The sequence below is a fragment of the Lactuca virosa genome, chromosome 3, assembly GCF_052849685.1.
Source record: "Lactuca virosa cultivar CGN04683 chromosome 3, Lactuca_virosa_CGN04683_v6, whole genome shotgun sequence".
NCBI lineage: Eukaryota > Viridiplantae > Streptophyta > Magnoliopsida > Asterales > Asteraceae > Lactuca > Lactuca virosa.
Genome location: NC_136428.1, coordinates 57,009,363 through 57,025,601, shown reverse-complemented (window position 1 = coordinate 57,025,601; position 16,239 = coordinate 57,009,363). Strand labels below are relative to the sequence as shown.

Here is a 16,239-nt window from a genome sequence, read left to right as displayed (position 1 = left end):
ACATATGTACATAATATACCATTAATAATAAGGGGGTCCATGTGATATTGGTTAGAGAAGAAAGGTAGCCAACGGTTTTAAAATAATTGATTCATAAAAGGGTGGGGCCAATTGGTCAAATTCAATCTAATCCACGGGTTCACAATTTTGAAATTTGCTTCAAGCCCCTGCCACTTTCTAGTTTCTATTCTACCAAAAGAAAAACACTATTACTTCATTTTATTGAGTTTGATATCACTTGTAATCAAAGTGATAGAAAATGATGAAAGTGATAGAAAACGATGGAGTTTATAAGATTTTGAAAGTATATATATGATTGGAATAATGACATGTGAGGGTAATTATATTTTCGTCTTGTTCACATTTAGGTATCTTATTTTTTTATACACATTTGACCATTTAACTTATTAAATATGTTTACATATTTAACAAATTAAATGGTCAAATATATAAAAAAAAAAGTTATCTAAATGTGAACAATTTTTTTTTACAAATTTCTTAAATTTTTTTATAATTTCTTACAACATTTTTATGATATTTTTTTTCTTATAGGTTTTTCTAATACAATGTTTTAAACTTTACTTATAATTTTTTTTTTCAACTTTTTTTATACTTTCATATAATTTTACTATAAGTGCTTTTAAACCAAATATTTTATAAATGTTTTAAAATTCTCTTACAAGTTTTTTACTTGTTTTTTTTTTACATTTTCATACAATTTTTCTATAACCTTCATATAATTATTTCTAAACTTTCTTTACAATATTTTAAAGTGTTTTACAGATTTTATATGACAATTTAATATTTTTTTATAACATTTAAAATACTTTCATTAAATACTAGTTTAAAACGTTGTATTAAAAAAAAAGTTTATAAACTTCTAAGTAAAAAGCATTAAAAACTTGGAATAATTTTAAAACATTTACATTATATTGATTTTTTTGTTTTTTTTTATTTGGTAAGTAATATTTTTTTTTAATTTTTTAAAAGACCCTCCATACTTATTGTTACATATTTAATTTATTTAATTTTATTGTTAGATGCTATTTACTTTAAAAATATTGTATATGCTTCAAAACAAAAGAAAAAAAAATATAGAGGCTATATAAAACATTTCACAAAACAAAAACATATTTATTAATTAAAAAGTAAAGTTTAAAATTGATAAATATTTAATTAATATTTAGAAAATTATGGATATTTTAAAAATAATGTTTGAAAATAATAATACAAACATATATGAAAAATTAGATTGCTATTAAAAATGGGGAAAATGACTTATCAGGGTAATTAACTTTTCTTTTTGTTCACATTTAGAAACTTTCTTTTTTTTTGTACACATTTAACCATTTAACTTGTTAATTTGTTCACATATTACCATTGTCACCTAATATATCCAGTGACAATGGCAATATGTGAGCACATATAACAAGTTAAATGCTCGAATATGTACAAAAATAAAGAAGTTGCCTAAATATAAACAAAGCGACAAAGATGGTTATCCTTGTAAGTCATTTTCCGAATATGATTCGTCTTAAATCATTTCAATTATAATATATATCAATCAAGTATGCATATATGATCTATTGATTTTTTATTACAATATATAGCTGGAAATTTAGAATTATGATAATGTATATTTTTATTTGTTTCAAAACGAGAAGTATACCAACTAATTTATAGGGATTATATCATCTTTATTCTATAAATTTAGATCATCATTTCTTAAGGTAGTTGTTAGTTTCTTGAACTTGTTTATGTGTTTTTCAACTTCATGAGTCATGACCAAGACACTAATAAAAAATGGATTTTTATATAAAATATTTTTAATTTTTTTAGACTGAATTATATATATATATATATATATATATATATATATATATATATATATATATATATATTAAATATTAAAACAACATATTTGTCTGACCTAATTTTTAAATATCATCAAATTTGCTTAAATTCTTAATTTTAACAATTCTAAAACAATTTATAATCATTTTGAATTCTTCTATTTTATTAATTTACAATTATACCCTTAATAATTTAAAATATCGTCCAAAATCTTTTTCTATATCTCTCTCACAAAAAATCCTCTCCATCTCTCTACTTCAAGTGGTCGCAACGTCCGACCTCCAAAAACCAATTCTACCGCCACCAACTACATCCTCTCTGCGTTGATAATCTAGTGAGCATTATGGGTATATGCATATATATTTTTAATTATCATATTACAAAATATATATTTTCTAATTCAAGATTAATCATGGTACATAGAAATTTAGCACGTGACAAGCAATAAAGGTAAAATCCATAACGTTGATGAGCACAATCCAATTGTCCATTAAAAAGCAAAAAATTACCAGTATGCTTATCATATAATATGCTTTATTTTATCAATTTCTTATTAATTCTTACCTTTTTTTTCGTTAATTGGTCAGTTAGTCAACTATTTTGTTGGTTTGCTTATTGGTCGATTATTTCAAATAGGTATTTTTAACGTAAATTCTACTGTAGTTTGTTGTTTTAGGTGTTTGTATCGTTAATTATTCATCGGTGACTTTGAATGCCGATCAGGCGATTACCAATAATTTGTTGTTTTAGTTGTTTTGAATTATCAATTTAAGCAATATAAATATAAGTGATGTTTTAAATTTAGATTCACCTTAGCAATTTTACTACTAAGGCCGGAGGGTCGGGGGTTTCACGGCGGGTCAGGCTGCATTAAAAGCTGCTACATGTAAGGTTTCCAAAGATGAAAAATCGTACGTGGAAAATCAACACGTGTTCATACCTTTTGCATTTGATAAGTTTGGTTTCCTTGCGCCGGATGCGGTGGAGCTTCTTAGTACAGTACAACAGATCATGCATAACAATGTTATATCCCCTAGATCTATGAATGTAGTTTTCAAAAAAATTGGTTTTACCATACAAAAAGACTTAGCGGCGCAACTTGTTGCCCGTTTGTCTTCTCATTCGTTGTATGATTATAACGAAAATGTATTGATTAAAGTATAAGTTACAAGAGTAAAAAAAAAAAAAAAAAAATAGGTTTATAAAAACTACAATAGTCAACTGATAAAAATAATTATCTAAAATGATTATAAAATGCTAAAAATAAAGATTTGGTCGAAAATGAAAATTTTAAAGTTTCTAAATGACAAATATGATATTTAGAAACTATTAGACAAATATAATATTTTGATGTTTAATAAGGAAATATATGAAATTTTTTAATTTTATGTAGACAAAATAATTTATTACTAAAACATACTAATGTTTTTGTTAAAATAAACGGGATAGTTTTTCTTTTAAAATCTCCCTGCCTAATAAAACACTCTCCTAAATGCCACATGTCCATCTATTACCACTACATAATGTCACGTGTCATTCCTCCATTATTCTACAATCTTCTTTTCCCGCCCATATAATCACAGCAGCCGTTCACATTCAAAACCCTACATATAAGCATAAAAAAAATTATCGGTGGAGTTAACATGCATAAAAATAGGAACAAAATATTCAGAAATTAAATATGCAGAATTAAATATGCAGAATTAGTTATCTTATCTTATTTATATCCTAATTCAAATCCATTCAAATTATTTCTTTGCATATAATTAATCAATATCAATATCAATCAATATAAAAATAAATTTGATACTTATTCCTAATTTATAGGCTAAATTTTATACGTTTATATCATCAAGTATCATCAATATCATCATCTTAATATTAACCCCTTTCCACAGAATTCGACAGCCTTTCACTTTCATTCACAGAACTTACATCCACAGAATTCCAAAATCATCAGGTTAGTGTATCATCATCAGTTATCAGTTTTCATTCTTTTTTTTTTTAATTTGAATTCCTTCTTCTTCTACTTCTTCTACAATCCGATTCTTACATGTATGAATAGAACTCATCAGTTGACTTTTTACATTCTGTCGATTTTCTATATCAAAAACAAAAGAAAAAATGATGAACAATTTGAACCATCATCATTTAACAATTTTCATTATGTTTTTTTATTTTATTTCTTTCTTCTTCTCCTTCTTTTGCAATCCGATTCTTACATGTATGAATAGAACCCATCAGTTGACTTATTCTACTTTGTCAATATTCTATATTATATATCAAAAACAAAAGAAAAGACGATGAACATATTTAATCATCATCAGTTAACAGTTTTCATTCTGTTTTTTTTTATTTTATTTCTTTCTTCTTCTCCTTCTTTTGCAATTCGATTCTTACATGTATGAATAGAACCCATCAGTTGACTTTTTCTACTTTGTCAATATTCTATATTCTAAATTAAAAACAAAAGAAAAAAGGATGAACATATTTAATCATCATCAGTTAAGTTTTCATTCTGTTTTTTTTATTTCTTTCTTCTTCTCCTTTTTATACAATTCAATTCTTATAATATTTATGTTACAACCATTAAAACAATGAACTTCCCATGTAATAGCATTCTAAAAATTCAATTTTTTCATTTATAGCATCATAATTTTCAATTATGTGAATTTTATAACAGAGATTTTTGTTTTTTCAATCTTTTACTAAAATAGCAACGTAATATTATTTATTGTCTTATTATCATATTGTATTATCATACTTTTCTTTTCTAACAGTTTTATAACAGAAACTTTATTTTTCATTTAATTTACTGAAAAGGCAATTTCGTCCTTTCATAAATATAAAATGTCATAATTGTCATTTTATGTTTTAAAGAAATAATGGTAGTTTTTTATTTACAATTTAGTATATGATATGAAATTCAACTATTTTATTAATTTTTCTTTCTTCTACTTATTTTTGCAGAAAAATGGCAGCATCAAATCTTACCTTGATACCTGATGTGGATATAACCAGGGATGACTTGACTTTCAAGCTTCGTGTCATACAACTTTGGCATCAAATGTGTTTCAACAAAAAAAATGAAATTTGGTCAATTGAAATGATCTTAATTGATGAACATGTACCTTACAAAAATTAATTTTATATATTTGTTACACATATTTCGTTATTTTTAATTACTTTTAAAGTTTTTGTTGTTGTATTAAATATTTTTAGGGGAACAAAATCCAAGCAACGGTCTCCAAAAGAAACATATATCAATTCAAAAATATAGTAAAGGAAGGCATGGCATTTTACATCAAAGGTCCAAACTTTGCAGCACTGAAGATAGGTGGTTTTAAGTTAACTCCTCAAGATCAGAAACTCACATTCGTCCAAGAAACCGTTGTTACAGAGTGTAACGATTTTTCTGGATATGAGTTTGGGTTTTCATTTGTTGATTATCAAAACATTTTATCATTCGCCCATCCTCAAGATACATATGTTGGTTAGTACATATCATTATCTGTTTAAATATAATACTATGTTTTCCAATTCCCAACATAACTTTCATTTGCCTTTTTTTGTTTTATAGATGTTATGGGTTTAGTTGTCGCACTTGCTGAGATACAACGAGATCATCCAGATAAATCAAAACACAAGCTCAACATCAACATCCAAGATGCAAAGTTGCTTTTATTATATTTTTACATTTTTTTATTATGTTAATATATCATTTTTTGATAAATAATTTACTTTTTAGAGGCTTGCAACTTCGTGTCTATTTGTGGGGTGATTATGCGTACAAGATGCAAGAGTATATACATAACAATTCACATAATCGTCGTATCGTGATTATTCTTCAATTTGGTCAGATTAACGTTTTTAGAGGTATATTGATTATTTTATTAGTGTTTTTAATATTTATGTTATCATCATTAAATTAATCTTTATATATTTTCTTTATAGATCGTCCAAGTGTAAACACATACTTTACCTCTTCCAAGTTGTTCATTAACTCTGACATAGATGAAATTATTCATTTCAACAAAAGGTAATTTATGTTTTATTGTGTTTATTATACAATTATACTTTACGTGACTAATATATTATTTTGTATACATAACAGTTTGGATGGAGATGATGGTCCAGATTCATCTACAAATACATTTTCAGTTATTCCATCCAATCAACTTTCTGAATATGATGATTTCATGGTAAAAAATAAGTTGAATGCTATCGCTGAGGTTTGGGAACCCGTTGAGGTATTTGATGTCTTATTGTTTGTTTCAATCTAAATTGTTGGTTTTAAATTTCTTGATTGTGTGCTTGTGCTTTTTTATGTTTGTGTTATGTATGTTTATTTAAAGTACACATCTTTTATTTGTAGAAATGTGATTTCATTATAGTGGGCACTATAAAGGGAATTTTACAGAATAAAAAATGGTATTATCAAGCATGTACCAACGGTTTTAGGAAATCACTTCCATCAGATGAAAGTGATGCTCATCAAACCAAATCTTATGTATGTCATAATGGAAATTGCACAAAAGATGCCACTTCGGTTGTTCCAAGGTTGTTAGTTTACAATTGAATCATAATTAACTATATAATAATCAATGTTTATCATAAATTTAATATTGTTTTTGATTTTATTTTTTTATAGGTTTATGATTCCTATACGTGTGTAAGATAATACTGGAACTCTAACCCTAACCATGTTTGAGAGAGATGGAAAGTATATGTTGAAGCAATCAGCAAAAGAGTTGGTTAAAAAAATGATCGAGGTTACTTTCCCTTTTTTAATGATAATCAAAAAAATATTCTTATATACAATCACTTTAAACAATTTTTTTTAATTATTTTTAATTGCAACGTGGAGACAGTCTTGATTTCTATCCGGGTGAAATAAATGCATTGAAAGGTTTGAAATTGCCCTTTAAAATTTCAGTTACAAATTTCAATGTGTCCAAAAAAAGCAACCAGTATGGTATTGCTAGAATCAGTGACAATGCGAGTATAATAGAACAACTTCAAAATAAGTTGAACGATTTACAGGTTATTATATTACTTATTTTTGGTTGTTTTTTATTTATATATTCTTTTACTTTTTAGTACATTATTTTATTTTTAATTGTTAATTTTTTGTAATATACAACCTTCTAACTCACAATTGTTAGATTTTGGTTCAGCCGATTTGCAATCTCAAGATATCAAAAATTTAAAGGTTAATTACATATTAAATTTTCACATATTCGCTAATAAACTATTCCATTTTTTAAATAATTATATTATATGATTAAATTTTTTTAGGATGCAATTTCTGGAACGGACGATAACATTACTCCTTCCACTCTCGACAAAAACGAGACAACAAGCCCGATGAAGAGTTTAACCACAACATCGATCTTAAAGAGAAATCTGGAAGAAGTTTTTGATTTAGAGTCGAATGATCACTTATCATCATCAAAAACTCCAAAAATATCTCCAGATGGTCCAGGAAAACAGTTGTTGAAGGTAAAGTTGGAGAAAAATGATTGATTTATCTTTTGGTGGGGAATTGAATTGGTATTCCATTTTGCATTTACATTAACAATTACTTCTTTTAATTTTTTCATTCTGGTTTTTTCACCTTGTGGTTTTTCATTGTTCAAACATTTGTTTCCTTTGAATTCTTATTATTTTTAAAATGGTTGTTTCATGCTACATTCATAATTATCCCTAAAATGAATGCTTATTGATAACATAACTCTTGGATTCGCATATGATGAGAATTGCTATAAAATAAATAAATATACCTGTTTATGATCGTTTATAATTTGATTATGTCTTTTATCCATGGTGTAAAGATTCGCCCACTTCATATATTCATCACCAAGTTTAGTGATCATAGGAAGTAATGAGCAGCCATCGATTAATGCCTGGTCAGTTAGAGAGTTATCTATAGCTCCTGCATTTATAATGATAATAAGCAATATTCTCCAACTACAATCTTTATTAACAGATGTCATGTTTGGTTTTTTATGACATAAATTTGGCATTTTTTTTATTAACAATCATTTCTATTGATACAATGACTATTTTTTTGAAATGAAATGACAGGAGAATCACTTATCAACAAAACAATGATGTACTTTCAAGGTTGTTAGATTGTTTGCTACTGTAAATATTGGATTTTTTACGGTAGTTTTTTTTTTTATAGAAATGAAGGTCTCAGAAACATAAATAAGGAAAATAAATACAATATTAATGATACACTGTAACATAAAAAGAAAAACATGTGTAATAAATTGAATTTTCATTTTAAAAAATATATACAGAAAAAAATAATGTAAAAAGTCTAAAAACATATATTTTTGGTTTAGATTATTTAAAGTCATTGGTACCTCTTTAAAAGGGAAAACGAATGAAAATTACTGATTTTTTTTATATAGAAAACGAATGACCATAAAAATATTCACTGTTTAATGAATTGTTTTAAGATATGTTCAATTCCCAAAGTGAATTGTCAAAACTGGACTCTATTTATAGCAATACTTATATTATGGCAATAAATATACGTTTTTGTAGATTTTTGCATATTTTAAAACCAATCATAGTAATTTTTCAAAACTGCGTTATATTAAAATGTATGATTTTTTTTAGGTTCCGGACAGATCATCAAAATTTAGAACTGAGAGGGCACATTTAGAACTGAAAGGGCACATTAACAATATTTAAGCAATGATAGTAGGTTCGATTTAAAGTATTATACATGAGTTACCTGAGAGGGCACATTTAGAACTGATCATCAAAATTATGTTTGTATGTTATCATGATATAAACTGTTAATGAGCTACTATTATAGTAGAATCTAACAGTTACGAATTTATTATGATTTATAAAAAAGATGAACAAGTCACAATAAAAAAAATTGATGGAGACATGGACGAACTAAAGATTTGTGGTGTCAAGTAGTTAAAATGTGTGGTTGATAAATATTACTTCAAAAGGTAGAATGTACAATAAAATGTAAATGCTTGACTAATAGTAAATTCAGGTTAATGTATGGACTTTTTCTTATAATGAAACAAGGGTTAAAGTTTAGAATTCTTCTAACTTGAATTCTTGAAAAAAAAATCCCAAAATGCCCCTCTCCTTTAACTTGGTCAGATTAAGAAACCACTGATTCATTAAACATGCAATTCATTATGCATTTACACCTAATACTCAATTCTTCTAACCTGAATTCTTGAAACAAATTCCCAAAATACCCCCTCTCTAGAGGCTTAAACTTTATTAATAAATAACTCATCTTCTGCTAACGATCAAAAAAGTGGTCAAGTTAGTCAAATATCACACATATTGTCAAGATTTTTTTATATTACCCCTTAAAACACACTTTTATTTTGTGTAACAAAATAACAGAATAACCTGCATCACTAATGCTGCCTAATCGATGTAAGGAGTTTGCAAAATCCAATTCTATAATTCTTGCTTGTAAAAACTTTAGAAACTACAAATAAACTCATTTACAAAATGGAATTACACTAGCGGGAAGTATGAAATACGAAATTGGAATTACACTAGAGGGATCTTAAATTTTTCAGAGAGATATTCGGGATTTATTTTTTCACATACATAAAGAGGTCTTATGACCTCAGGATTGAATAAGGAGAAATTTTTCCATCCGATTTCAAGCAGATTTCATCTTCATAAAAAAAAAGCCCTAATTTTTTACCTGTTGAATACGCATATTAAGAAGCCTTTCATCGGTTCGATAATAGCCTAAACTTCCCCGCTTTCATTCTGTAACCGCAGCAACTTGATCCTCTTTCGACAATTTTCCTTTTGATTCTGCACAAGTGCCTCCATCGTTTGAAGGTATGTTACCTTCTCAGTTTTCTCTTTTACATCGTTTGTCCCAAAAAGACATCTATGAAGTTGTATTACTAAGTGATTAAAAAATCGGTGTAAACATTCCTTTTGTGATTAGATTAACTAAAGTAGACTTAAATGATAAATCCATGTATTTTATTGGTTTTGAAAGGGAAATAATTTCAATCTCAATTTAGAAAAATGCATACATATAAACTGTATGACATGCAAGCGTAAATTGATTTTTAAAAACCTAATATTTAAAGATTGGTATAAAGTATGTATTAGTTTCGATATTGATTATTTAATAAGATTTAGATTATTAATATTTATTACGATTCAGTAATCTAACCTTTTTTTTTTTGTTGTTTTTGTAAATTATAACTTTTTTTTGGAAAAATGACTATTTGGTCCGGAATGATCATTTTTTACCAGCGTTAATATTCAGTAAACGGGTAGCTAATTCCAAACCGTTATTATGGTTATCCTATAAATATCTTTTAACCCGTTCCGGCCCCAAATTATTTGCTATTTCATTATTACTCAATTTGTGTATTCAATTTTATACATATTACATGAGCTACCAATTGTCTGTAACAGTTACTTTTAAATTATTAATTTTATTTTTAACCGTATTCTATTATTGTGATGACGTACCAAACAATGACATGAATGCAACGGACGCTAGAGAGAGAAGAAAAAGCAGAAAGTTATATTTGGATAACAGAAATCCAAAAAACAATATACCACATCATTTTCTCATCGTACACCTATTGCACATGTTATTCATTGTACCCAATACGGTATTTTTCTTAATTTATTTTTCATTGATTATATGTTTTATTAATTTATTTTGAATATGTTATTTATTATTATTTTAAATATATAATTAAATTAAAATAAAATTTTATTTAACTTTACAGGTTCAAATAAATTGTTTTCTACTATTTTACAGGTTCAAATAACACTAAAGAATCTACAAACGCTAAAGAGAGGAGAAAAATTAGGAAATTATATTTGGATAATAAAAAATCCAAAATATTACCTACCTCATCAACCCGTCAGAATTCATCTTTTACACATGCTTCTTACATGTAAAATAACGGTAATTATATTCGTTTTTCTTACAATTTATTTTTTAATATAAAATTTATATAAAAATTTGAAGACTCTTTAATTTATTCTTTTTTAATAATTAATATTATTTCTATTATTACTAACTATTTTTTCTCATTATATAACAGACAATCGTTGTCAAAGATTAATATCTACAGATAACTATACAAATGTTACCTTAGACAAGGAAAATATAAACTCAGTCAAATCATTTGTATATCAACATACAATTATTAATCCTCCTTCAACAAATATAAATGTTACAACACCCTTTTCAACAAATTCAAATGGTATGTATTTCTATATACACAAATATAAAAATATATGCTTCACATTTATATAACTCATATCAATTTCTAACTTTCTTATTTGTATTTTAATTTTGTCAGGCAATTATATTTTCAATAATAAAGTTCAAACACCACTATCTACTAATAAAGATAATTATGTGTTTGGTACCGCCACGGTATCCACTAATCGTTCGACAATAATTCGGAATTTTCCTTCAACAAATATAAATGTTAGAACTCCATTTTCTAACATTGCAAATGGTACGTATTTCTAAATACACCAATTTAAAAATATATGTTTCACTTTTTATATAAATCATACCAATTGCTAACCTTGTAATTTGTATTTTTTTCAAGCAGTTATATATTCAATAATAACCTTCAAACACCACTATCTATTAACAAAAATAATTCAGTGTTTGGTAATGCCACGACATCCAGCAATCGTTCGACAATAATCCATAATTCTTCATCAATCAAGTTACCAAAATGAAAACATCAATTAAAAAGGAAGACTCATTCTATATCCGCTATACCTATGTTTGACTTGACATTAGATGAAGAAAACATAGATGATCTTATTATTGAAGATATTTTCCGCGGTATATCCAAAGGTGATCATAATTCGAAAAGTTTTAATACTATTAATTTTTTTTCTAATTTTTTTCTATTTTATTTATTAATTTTTATATTTTTTGCATACAACAGATTACTTTGATCATGGAGACCAGATTGTTATATGTCAGATTTGTCATGCAAAATTATGGAAAGATGAATCGGTTAGAGGGCAAAAAAAAAAGGCAATACGTCTTATTCCATGTGTTGTGGTTACGGCAAAGTTGAGCTACCACCCCTAAAAGAAGCACCGTCATCCTACCGAAATTTGTATAGATCGGTAGATTCAAAAAGCAAACACTTCATGAAGAACATTCGACGTTACGATTCAATGTTTTCGTTTACATCGATGGGAGGCAAAGTTGATTCATCCATCAACAGAGGCAACGCACCGTACATATTCAGACTTAGTGGTCAAAATTATCATAGTATGGGAAGTCTTTTACCTACACCTGGTTCAAGACCGAAATTCTGTCAGTTATACATATATGATACGGAGAACGAGATTTCAAATAGATCGACAAGTTTTGGGTATATTTTTGCATTTATCTTTTAATAACTCACTTCAATTCATTAATTTTTTTACTAATATTAAATAATTGTCGATAATATTTTCAGTGGACCAACGAGCAATTCTACATCAACTTCAAGATCATATGATCTCCAAATTATAGAATTTTTGAAGGTTATGTTAGATTCGAACAATGCGTTGGTCAAGTCTTATAGGATGGTAAGAGACACTCTTCATGAAAATCCTTTTGTTAATTTGAAGTTAAAATTAATTGGAAAAAGAGAACAAGATGGAAGGACGTATAACTTACCAACTTCTTCTGAGGTTGCAGCTTTAGTTGTCGGTGATTTTTGTGATTCAATTGAAAAAAGAGATATCGCTGTTCAAACTTCATCAGGATTATTACAGCGTATCAGTGAATTACATCCTTCTTACCTTGCTCTTCAGTATCCATTACTATTTCCATATGGCGATGATGGTTACAGAGTTGATATCCTTCATAGAGGTATTACATCTTCAAGTAATATCAAGCGCCCAACCTGTACAATGAGAGAATTTTTCGCTTATAGAATTCAAGACAGGGATCAATCGTTCTCACTGATTCTTAATGCAAAAAGGTTGTTCCAACAATTTTTGGTTGATGGATATACCATGATTGAAAGTGACAGACTATTTTTCATACGTAACCAACAAAAAATTCTTAGATGTAAGTCTTATGAGAATTTGCGTAATCACCAAGCACTTATTTGTATATTTTGCATGCAGTGGTTTATACAATTGAATTTCAAAAAAGAGGTTTACCTCATAGTCATGTATGTCTGTTTATGCATGCTAACTGCAAGCTTCCAACTGTTGAAGATATCGATCCCATTATTTCTGCTGAGATTCCAAATATCGATGATGATCCAGAATTGTATTCACTTGTCAAGGAGTTCATGATTCATGGTCCATGTGGAGCTGAAAATTTGAATTGCCCATGCATGGTCGACAGAAAGTGTTCTAAAAACTTTCCAAAGCAATTTTGTGATCATACTTCAGTTGATTCAAATGGTTTTCCCTTATATAGGAGAAAAAATGATGGACATTTTGTTGAAAAATCTGGTGTTCAGTTAGATAACAAAAATGTTGTTCCATACAACAAATATCTGTTGAAAAGATATCAGGCACACATTAATATTGAATGGTGCAAGCAGGGATCTTCCATAAAGTATTTGTTTAAATATATAAACAAGGGTCCTAATAGAGCTACTGTTTCTATGGTGCCAAGCAATAATGATTCCGATAACAACGATGCAGTGGATGAAATTAAAGAACACTATGATTGTAGATATATTTCTGCATGTGAAGCATCATGGCGGATTTTTAAATACGATGTTCATTATAGATATCCTGATGTGATTAGACTACCTTTTCATCTTCCCGATCAACAACAAGTTGTATATGAGGCAGACGATGACATTGAAGATGTTCTTGACCGAACTTCAGTTGCTTCTTCAATGTTCACATCATAGATGAAGTGTAATGAAATCAGTAAAGAAGCACGAAAGCCGATATATGTTGAATTTCCTACAAAGTTTGTTTGGCATCGTAAAGATCTGATTTGGAAGCCAAGGAAAGTTGGATATGCGGTTGGTAGAATTCACTCTGTTTCACCTAAACTTGGAGAAACATATTTCTTAAGAATTCTTTTAAATAAAGTGAAAGGTCCTAAATCATTCGAAGAAATTCGCACAGTCAATGGTGAACTATGTTCTTCTTTTAAAGATGCATGTTCTACTCTTGGACTTTTAGATGATGACAAAGAATTCATCGATGCAATTAAGGAAGCAAATCTTTCTGGATCTGGTTTTTATCTACGGTTCTTATTTGCTACGATGCTATTGTCCAACAGTTTGTGTAAACCAGAGATAGTTTGGCAAAACACTTGGGAATACCTATCAGATGGAATTCTTTACAGTCAACAACAGAGATTAAAGTCTCCAGGTAATATAACTTTATCTCATTATTATTAAAAGAGTATCATCTACAATTTTAGTATAAATTCAATTATATTTTATGTCCCAATCAATTATTATTTTGATACGTTCTGATTAATAAATTATTTTCCGTATAGGTTTATCACTAAACGAAGATCAACTTAAAAACTTGACTTTGTTTGAGATAGAACAAATTTTACTCCGTAACAATTCCAGTCTTAAACACTATGGAAGATCAACTTTAAATTGGGTATGTCATAATCTAGCTCCCCAGATGCTGATTTTGTTTCATCTTCAAACAATCGTCTTATTACTGAGGAGCTAGATTATGACATACCCAATTTAAAGAACGAGTTTGATCGATTGTTTGTTGCATTAACAAACGAGCAACGAGACATTTTTCTTGATATCATGGATGCAGTTAAACATAATAGGGGAGGTGTATTTTTTGTTTATGGTTATGGTGGAACTGGTAAGACATTTCTTTGGAAGACAATTTCTGCAGCAATTAGAGGTCAAGGTGAGATTGTTTTAAATGTTGCTTCAAGTGGGATAGCTTCATTATTATTGACTGGAGGCAGGACAGCACACTCTCGGTTTATAATTCCCATAAATCTTACCGAGGATTCTTTTTGTAGAATAAATCCAAAGAGTGATCTTGCCAGTTTAGTAAGAAAAACCTCATTGATCATTTGAGATGAAGCACCCATGGTTCACAAGCATGCATTCGAAACTTTAGATCGAACTCTGAAGGATATATTAAAGTGTGTCAATCCTACGAATTCAAATATTCCATTTGGAGGGAAAGGGATTGTCTTTGGAGGTGATTTAAGACAAATTCTACATGTTGTTCCAGGTGGCAGTAGACAAAACATTGTTAATGCTTCTTTAAGTTCTTCTTATTTATGGCAACAATGCAAAGTTCATAAATTAACCAAAAACATGAGGTTAACAGTTGGAAGCGATCCATCTTCTATTGAACAAATAAGAGATTTTGCAACTTGGCTTTTAGACATGAGAGAAGGTAATCTTGGTGGTCCGAATGACGGTGAAGCAATTGTTGATATTCCTAAAGATATTGTCATTACTAATCCACATGATCATATAGGTTCATTAATTAGTTTTGTATATCCTTCTATACTGGAAAACTTCAACATTCCTGATTATTTTCAAGAAAGAGCAATACTTGCTCCCAAGAATGAAGTTGTCCAAGAAATAAACGATCGTTTGTTGTCATTGTTTCCAGGAGAACCAACAGAATACTTAAGTACAGATAGCCTATGCCGATCCGAGTTTCTTCATGATAAGTTTGATACAAATTTATAGTCACCTGATGTTTTAAATGGTCTTAAAGTCTCAGGTCTGCCAAACCATAAGCTCATTTTAAAAATCGGTGTTCCAGTTATGTTATTGAGAAACATTGATCAGAAAAATGGATTATGTAATGGGACTAGACTACAGGTTATATCTTTGGGCAAACGTGTTATTGAGACAGTTATCTTAACTGGAAGTAATATTGGAAACCAGACTTCTATTCTAAGAATGTCTTTAACTCCTTCTGAAGACAAGATCCCTTTCAAATTCCAAAGAAGACAATTTCCATTAACTGTGTGTTTTGCAATGACAATTAATAAGAGCCAAGGACAGTCTTTATCGAAGGTTGGTTTGTTTCTCAAGGATCCTGTTTTTACACATGGTCAATTGTACGTTGCTTTATCCAGAGTTCAAAGTAGACAAGGATTAAAATTGTTGATTTTAGATAAAGATGGTAGACTAACAAATAAAACATCAAATATTGTGTATAAAGAAGTTTTTAGAAATTTGTAAAAACCTTTGTACAATTTTATTATTTATATAAATTTCAGTATTCGTTTTAGTTAAAATTATATTTCATTTTATAAAATTATAACTTTTTTGCATATCTACAAATACAAAATACCAATTGCATATTCAAACCACTAAAGGTTCGTAATTTCAACCAATAATTATGTCATTATCATATTACTGCGAAACATATACACTTTAATTAGTATAG

At 28.1% G+C, this 16,239-nt stretch overlaps 2 protein-coding genes across 2 annotated transcripts; both read left to right on the top strand.

Moving 5' to 3' along the window:
* Nucleotides 1–12,066: 12,066 nt before the first annotated feature.
* On the top strand, nucleotides 12,067–13,739 carry LOC145163550 (uncharacterized). The gene is made up of 3 exons (XM_079082382.1): nucleotides 12,067–12,248; nucleotides 12,336–12,934; nucleotides 12,994–13,739. Exons 1-3 carry the CDS (start codon nucleotides 12,067–12,069, stop codon nucleotides 13,737–13,739), a joined length of 1,527 nt encoding a protein of 508 aa, XP_078938508.1.
* LOC145163549 (uncharacterized) lies at nucleotides 13,740–16,031 on the top strand. Its single transcript, XM_079082381.1, has 5 exons — nucleotides 13,740–14,211; nucleotides 14,342–14,454; nucleotides 14,553–14,724; nucleotides 15,061–15,429; nucleotides 15,565–16,031. Exons 1-5 carry the CDS (start codon nucleotides 13,740–13,742, stop codon nucleotides 16,029–16,031), a joined length of 1,593 nt encoding a protein of 530 aa, XP_078938507.1.
* The last annotated feature ends 208 nt before the right edge of the window (nucleotides 16,032–16,239 follow it).

Excerpts from the sequence above, each read along its gene's own strand:
- LOC145163550 (XM_079082382.1), top strand. The coding sequence starts at position 12,067 with ATGGGAGGCAAAGTTGATTCATCCATCAACAGAGGCAACGCACCGTAC. Across the intron at positions 12,249-12,335 it reads AATAGATCGACAAGTTTTGG|TGGACCAACGAGCAATTCTA; the intron begins GTATATTTTTGC and ends TAATATTTTCAG. Across the intron at positions 12,935-12,993 it reads CCAACAAAAAATTCTTAGAT|TGGTTTATACAATTGAATTT; the intron begins GTAAGTCTTATG and ends TTTTGCATGCAG.
- LOC145163549 (XM_079082381.1), top strand. The coding sequence starts at position 13,740 with ATGAAGTGTAATGAAATCAGTAAAGAAGCACGAAAGCCGATATATGTT. Across the intron at positions 14,212-14,341 it reads ACAGAGATTAAAGTCTCCAG|GTTTATCACTAAACGAAGAT; the intron begins GTAATATAACTT and ends TTTTCCGTATAG. Across the intron at positions 14,725-15,060 it reads TGCAGCAATTAGAGGTCAAG|GTGGCAGTAGACAAAACATT; the intron begins GTGAGATTGTTT and ends ATGTTGTTCCAG.